Below are 8,003 nucleotides of genomic sequence, written 5' to 3' on the forward strand. Positions count from 1 at the left end.
CTTAGATGGAAATTAAAACATTGACAAGGATTAATTATAGCCTTCCGGTTAATTCCCATTGCTTACTGAAACATTCAATGATTTAGAAGTCAATTAAAAGGCATAAAAACAATTTGAAATGGAATTATAGTTTTGACATGACGTTTAAAATAGCTAGTTTCCTCTGCTGTACTTCAGTGGAACTTAAAAGCAGGTTGTACCAGCTACAAAATAAGTCTTTTCCTCTGGGTGTTTGAGTTCCGCTTAATGAGGGGTAAAGACTGCTTAACATTTTTAATTTCCACCACTATCATTATCCTTCCGATATCAAGGGTGCAGTGTTACAAGTGAGACTGTCGACAGGTACTGTCCCACCCACAGATACAGGTACTGTTCTCCCTTGGTTACAGGTAGCCTTGAATGCTGCCTAATTAGCACAAAATGTAGACCTAGTCTCCTTCAGGGAAGGGAGCCTTCACAACTCTTAATGGGCCCAGCAAACCATAATGTTTTCTGAAAGAAATCCAGCATCCCCCATCAACCCAACAAAGGAAATGCAAACCTTGCCAGCAATGCTCCCCTTCAGATAGCAAATTAAGGACAAGCATGACTCAGCATCACAAGAAACAATTCAGAAATGCTCTTGTTACAAAAGGAAAGATAGAATGTAATTAAACACTAATGAAAAGCTGCAAAAATGTGTTACAGACACAAAAGAATGTCTACTTCACTTTTATTTTTCATTACTGTAAACAAGGCAACTTCATCTTCAATTACCTAACACATTAATGAAACCCACAAAATACATGTTCAACAGGAACATTTATCTGTTTAATACATCACTCCAATTAACCAAAAGCTCACATGTATAAAAATCCATGTTATGGCCTGAAGATCCTGATTGTATATTGTCCATCTCAGACCATGTCACTTTTTAAATCCAGCAAGTCTGAAGTCCAAAGAGAGAAACCATGTTATTTTTCCTCCCATTTTAGGCTGGTCTATTAAAATTCCACAGCTGGCACTTCAGTCTCCAGTTGTGGACATGAGCAGATGTCCACTGATGACCATCTACGCTGCCACTGTGAACATGGCAGGACACGGGTAGATGGAAGGGGAATGAGACATCCTGAATTGTGTTCTAGGTGTCCTCCTCCTCTTCCTCGTCCTGCGAGGAGCCAGCCTTGTTGGCGGTTGCTGCTGCGAGCTGTGCCTGCTGAGCAGCTTGTTGCATCTGTAACCATTCTTGCTGTGCCAGTTCTGCCTGCTGCTGGCGAGCCTGAGGGGAAATGGAGAAAGTCAGGCTGGGGTTCAAAGCAAATCTCCCTAGTGGGTGGGACAGGAATCTTGTTTGGGTGTTGGGGGGGGGGGGGCGGGAGAAGAGTGAGAGAGATTTTGCTCCATATTTAACTCAACCCTCCTTGACACAAATAACATTGACGAGAAACCTATTGAAATTGCCACTCTAGCATGCATCCAGTTTGGTTGTGATGTGTACTTTAGGGACTTAAGTGATTTATTACACAGACAGAGTATGCAGTCTACAAGGAGGCAATACTTTCCAGATAGAACTTACAAAGCAGCCTCCATCTTCACCTTAGGGACAACTCTAAATTTGAGTATTCCTCTCAATTCCTTGTCACTGTTCTCATTCAATTAACTTGTGTTAAGATGAAATTTCACTAGTGCCGTATCTTCAAGTTGTCAGCCATGGGTCAGTGTGAAGCACTCTCTCTTGCCTCAGTTACAGGTGAGGGTATCAAATCCCAATCGCGGATGGACATCTGCAAATGCTGGATGAGCACGCAGACTGAAATTCTTTCATAACAGTGACAGCTCACTTTCACAATTCAGAATACCAGAGAAGCTCAACCTGTTCAACAGGTACAAATCTGTGACAGTGAGAGGGGCAGATTGATTTTGGGGCTCCTTATTTTGGTTACAGTGAGTAACTTCAACATGGGGGGGGGGGGGGGGGGAGGGGGCAGGAAACGACACATATCAGTAATGTCTCAAGTTGAAACCTTGGTCTGTGGCATGTTTTCCAATTCCAGCACGATTGGTAGTTGGGGCACAACTGATTCTCTCAGCACGTTTACCCAGTAGCTCCTCATCACTGCTAATGTCCTCCTGGGAAGTGTTAACTATGTGAGCTGAACTATGTGCTGGCAATCACTTTCTACTTTGTGCTATTATTACCTTCAGCCTTACCATCAAAATACTCTTCTTGCTAGTTTTTAAAAGTAATATTCTGTCAAAATGCCATGACTCAAGCTTTGTTCTTGCCTTTGAAATGATTCCATGATTTTCTTGACCCCAAGAAACTAATTACAAAATTCCAACCAACTCCCTTCATGATTTCACTCAAGCCTACCACATCCATCTTCCTCAACTTTAAATCTTTGTTAAACCCTCTGCTACTTTGACATCATTCACTTCTTGGCAGAGGTGGGTACTGCAGATGCTGGAGATTAGAGTGGTGCTGGAAATGCACAGCAGGTAAGACATCATTCGAGGAGCAGGAAAATCAACTTTTCGGGCAAAAGTCCTTTATCAGGATTTTCATGCTCCTTGGATGCTGCCTGACCTACGGTGCATTTCCAGCACCACTCTAATCATGGCAGCCCCCCACCATCCACTTCTTGCCTGTTCTAAATCCTGGATTAAACACTTTTGAAGGGAAGCTAGATAGGTACCTGCAAACGGAAGAAAATGCTGACACAATGACCGAGAGGAGTTAAGGATGGGAGGGCACTTACATACAACATGAATACCAATATGGACCAGCTGTGCCAAATGGCCTACATCTGTACAGCACGTTCTTTTTAAACCCTATAATCTGGGAGTTTCTTCCAAACTTTACCTGCCTGATAGTTTTGTTTTGTTTTCGAACCCTCCATTTGTTTTGATCAAGCCATTGGCTTCCCGTGGCCCCAATCATTTTTCTGATTTCTCCTCCTCGCTCACTCAGCATCCAGCCTTCTGTAATGTTTGGACGTTGTTTCAAGGAACTGACAGTCAACCGAGGAAGAAGTCAACAGCTAGGGGTGCAAAGCGTTGTGCTGTAAGTTGCTCAACATGGCTGGACCAAACCAGCTGGAAGGTGTGGAGTTGGAGGAAGCAAGGCTGGAAAATGCAGTGAGTAGTCAGCCCTCACACCTACCTCCCAACAACTAACGACAATAAGCTGCCTTGCACATAGGAACCTTATCTGGGAAATGGTGTGTAGCATATCAATCTAAATTCGGTAAGGAAACAAGTTAATTAAATTTGTTTTGCAACTTTTTTTTTTAAAAGCTGCAAAATCATTTAGAAAAGTGTTTGACCTGATTTCCAGCACCATGGATCACAGCTGACACTACTATTGTGATTTAAAACACACTGTTGTCTTACCCTATAGATATATGGTCATCTAAATAATATGGAAGCAAGAAACAGTTTGCCGCATTGATAACGGCTTGTGGACTCCAGAGAGTCTGGCTGCTAAGTAAAAAATAGAGTTAAAAGGAAACTGTAGACAGATAATGGCCATAATCAGAATCTAGAATACCACTGTTTGGGTGCACTTCAGAGCTTGCTGCAGTGTTTAAAGTTTGATAATTTTGTATTTCACGTTTTGAGAAGAAATAATCTTTGCTTAATTTTTACTTGATTATCTGACATTCAATCCTGGATGGGTAGAAATATCCTCTGGCTAAATACTAGAGACCAAAGGAATGAACTTTGATTCAAGTTCCGGCTCTTGTTCCGTATACACAGCCTCTCACCTGCTCCCTGTCACTGTGACTGAACCAGACCATTTACAGCCTGGCCCTATTTGACTCCAAGATAGACTTCTGACGGCAAATTCATTCCATCAAAATTAATTTCTTTCACTTCCAATATCTTAACCAAATGCATCCCCTGCTTTAATTCATCTACGTCATTGCTGTTAAACTGGACTAATCCAGGAGGTGATAGATAGGTTCTTGATTGTCAAGGGGATCAAGGGTTAGGGGGAAAAAGCAGGAGAATGGAGTTGAGGAACGTGTCAACCATGGTTAAATGGCGGAGCAGACTTGATGGGCTGAATGGCCTAATTTCTGCTCCTATGTCTTATAGTCGCACTGAATATCTTGTACCCATAATTGTATGAAATTGTTCTGCTTCATCAAGTCAAAGCCCTACTGCTGATATTCCAACTTGACTATTCACCTATCACCCCTTGCCTTGCTCATCTATGTTGACCTGAAAATCTTGCACCATTCAGTTCACTGTCGTTCTCTGATCAAGAGAAAGCTGGCAGAGACTGCTGGTCCACACTAGGCGATGCTTAATACAGTTAACCACCACAACGCAAACCATTGCCTTACAAAACAGAAAGCAGGTGAGTAAGCAGTCATTTAAAATGTTTCACTCCATTGCAATTCTGAAACGCCTCCAGTCTCACAACTCTCCAATAGCTTTGTGCTCCTCCAATTCTGGTCTTCTCTACATCCAACTTCATTGCCCAACTGGTGGCCTTCAGCTGCCCCAGTCCCAAACACAGAAAATCACGTTGACTGACAAAAAAAACTCACATATTGGTTGCAATCACCCCTCCAGCACCTCATTTATCCACTCCATGATGGCCTGTTCAATCCAGCAACTGCCCAACTTCCATCTCAGCGCTCAATTTGAAGCAACCTTCTTGAGCAAGATCTAACAGCAAATATCCTTAGCATCGAGAAATGGGAAACATCAGAGGTCAATACGAAGTTGCTTGTGATAAATCCAATCTGTCAGTGGCAGGTTATGAACTATCATGGCAAGAGTGGCTCATGCTAAACAGTTGAGGGTAAGAAAGCTAAGTCTACCATTGGGGCCCCAGTACAATCACCTTATCCACATGTGGAGAGACACAAACAATACTATGCATTACTGAGGAGTGTTCCTGCTAAAGATTGAGAGGTGGTCTAATCACCTTAAACTCAACAAATGAGGCTATTGTTCGGCTTCAGGGATTTGCACCTCATATCTAAACAAATATCTCTCTATTCAACTCTTTTAAGATGTTTCTTGGCTAAGTTTTTGGTCACTTTATCCTCATGTGGCTGGATGTCAAATTTTCTTTAAACACTCCACTAAAATGCTTCAATATGTTATATTAGCTAACGTAGCTGTATAATGCAGATTCTTGGTGAGTAACTTTCTTCCCAATAAAATCCCTGACACTTGTGTAGAGGAGCTCAAACAAAATGAGGAATTTTGGATGTTTTGAAGGATTGGGAACTGGCATTGTTCTCCAGGAATCAGAGAAGAATCACAAAGTTCTAATGCTCAACTTTATGAGAAGATTTATTTGAGTAATTCCTGAGAAACTGTTGGCACTCGGAGGGAGGTCACCAACCAGAGAACACAGAGTTAAATTAATAAACAAAGAACCAGAGGTGATGGAAGATATTTTCTTCTTAAAAGGCACTGAGTTTCGATTTGGAATGCAGAGACTGAAATGGTACTGGAAGCAGATTCTTTGGTAACTTTCAAAGGGAATTAGATAAACACTCAAAAACAGAAACTTGTGGGGCTGTACGATAAGAGCAGAAGAGTAGGACTAAATTATTTCAATGAGCCAGCCCAGGCATGATGAGCTAAATTCCTGTGATGTGTAATTGTATTAAGTACTTCTCTTTCACCATGTCAAAATGAATCCAGCCAGGACAATCCATTCAGTTGTCCCAGTAGTTTCAAAAAAATGAGACAACAGTCATGATGGAGTTGAGAGAGACACACACACACACACACAGCCTCTCCACAAAATGGGGCATTTCAAGTCATCATATTTCCTCAAAAGTCTCTTAATGATGGACTTTGCCTTCAGTGATAATCAAGGCAAGAAGTCTAGATGAATTCTGTATAATGCCTCTTGTATCAATTTTGGTTACGAGGCAGGTGAAATAAAGAACAATTGATTAACAGTCAAACTCAGATTTTACAGTCTACCTATAAGGTGAACGCAAGTGGGGCTGAGTGTGGTATAGTTGGTTATAAGCTCCAATTTTGAAAAACTGGGGGCAACTTACTTGAAAAGTAGTGACACATGTCAAAAATATTGAGCAAGTTTCCTTACTTTTGCAAACAACTCTTGTTGCTGGCGTAGCAGTTCCTCCTCTGGTATGCCAAGGTTCTCTAAGCGAGCGTTTGCCTTTCTCCTTTCTAAGGCAACTGTCTTGCATTCCCGCAGAACTTCCTTTACTTCTGTTATGTACGATCCAAAACCTAGACTTTCCAAGGCTGTTGCACAAGGTAACAGAAAGCATGTTGTAACATTCCCCTGGCTCTGCAAAAGATCTCTGCTGCATATTAATTTAGACCTGACAAATCCAATATCAAAATCTTTGTATTTACAGACGGGTTTATGATTTAATTCTACACTTTTGTTGGGTATTGATTTAAACTCAACAGTTGGATATCAAAATCTATTCATATTCATGTAGAGAACCAGCTGTGTTCAGTTTTATTTCAAATTCATTTCATTCACTTTCTCTTGGCATTTTGCCTTTCCAAAACACTTCAGCTGTGGTCATTCCAAGTGTATAAGCTATCTTCAGTATCTTGCCCAAGTGACCATTATGAGAACTTATGACAGTGCCAACAAAGCTTTTTGAGGGCAGTAGAGCCAGGTTAGATCCCATCCTCGTTCGATTTCCACACTGTCAACGGAGTCACCAGATTACAACTTGAATTGAGAACACAAGCTGATCTTTCTAGCTCCTTAGTCTAAGGAAGGAAACCCACTCAGAAACGGGGAGAATGTACATACTATCCATAATCATCCGAGGTTAGTATTAACCCCAAATGTTTGCAAGAATAACTTTGCAGGGACAACAGGACTTTTTTGTGATCATTCTTATGCCTTAGCACAATTGCACTGCCTTCCCCACCTGGTTCCATGAGAATTCATGGGATTTGGAGTCAGGTTTTGAGGACTCCAAGGGCAACTCCCTGTAGACTGTGCACCACAGCCATCAGCCTTCCTGGGTCTGTCCTGCCCCTGGGAAAGGAATGGATGTCAACAGTGTTGTCAGGGACTTTGTAAGGTATGATTCCGAGAGTATGATGTCAGGCTGCTGCTTGACCAATCTGAGAGATTACTCTCCCAATTTTAGTACTAACCCCAGACGGTAGAAAGGAGGACTTTGCAGGGACACCAGGCTTTATTGTGATCATTTCTGAGCCTTAGGCGATTCCAGATGGTCTGTGTCTGTCCAGTTTCATTTATTTTTTGAGACTGGTTGAATTCTAGTAAATGGCTTTCTTGTCCATTTCAGAGTCAATGACATTGCTGGCGTTGAATGGCAGTTTCCTTTTCTAAAGGACATTAGTGAACCATATGGTTTTAGGATTTAACTGTAACTGAATTCAAATTTGTGGTCGGATTTGAACCTGGTTCCCAGAACTCAATCACTGGATTTTCAGTCTAGCAACAATACCACTAAGTCATTGCTGCCCCTATGGCATTAAGTTTATCAACGTGGCATACTTCAATAGTCTTCTACACCTTACTGTGCAGCTGTACAGAGGGGAAAAAAATTCTGGTTATAGACTGCACTGCATGGCCTCTCAACCTAACAGCTATTGAAACTGTTTGGACTTATCACTGGACTGTTAATCTAGAGACCCACGTAATGTTCGGGGGACCTGGGTTCACACCCCACCATGGAAGATGGTGACATTTGAATCCTGGGCAATGAGGAATGGGAAATAAATGTTACCCAGCCTTTGGCACCCTCATCCCATGAATGAATTTTAAAACAAAACTTTTGAGATGTAGTCATTGCTGCAACATAGGAAATATAGTAATACATTGGGCAGCAAGCTCCCACAAACTGGAATGAATCAGATCAGCTGTCATTCATCAGGCACTGGTTGCAGGATAAACACTGACCAGGACGCAAGGGAGGTCTGTTCAATGAATGGAAACTACAAGACCTTTCACACCCACGCAACAGGGGTACAGGGACCTTAACCTTAATGTTTACTTTGATGTGTGGCATCTTCAAGAG

General features: G+C 41.8%; 1 protein-coding gene across 1 annotated transcript in view; it reads right to left on the reverse strand.

Moving 5' to 3' along the window:
* Positions 1 to 705: 705 nt before the first annotated feature.
* The window catches only part of LOC122552375 (protein Dr1-like), a gene marked incomplete at its 5' end in the record, with an annotated part of 7,992 nt that continues 694 nt past the window's right edge, over positions 706 to 8,003 (reverse strand). Inside the window, 2 exons of the mRNA XM_043695124.1 lie at positions 706 to 1,258; positions 6,068 to 6,231. Coding sequence (XP_043551059.1) covers positions 1,121 to 1,258; positions 6,068 to 6,231 — 302 coding nt within the window. The remainder of the gene's footprint in view (positions 1,259 to 6,067; positions 6,232 to 8,003) is intronic.

Source organism: Chiloscyllium plagiosum, chromosome 8 (genome assembly GCF_004010195.1).
Source record: "Chiloscyllium plagiosum isolate BGI_BamShark_2017 chromosome 8, ASM401019v2, whole genome shotgun sequence".
In the NCBI taxonomy this organism is placed as follows: domain Eukaryota; kingdom Metazoa; phylum Chordata; class Chondrichthyes; order Orectolobiformes; family Hemiscylliidae; genus Chiloscyllium; species Chiloscyllium plagiosum.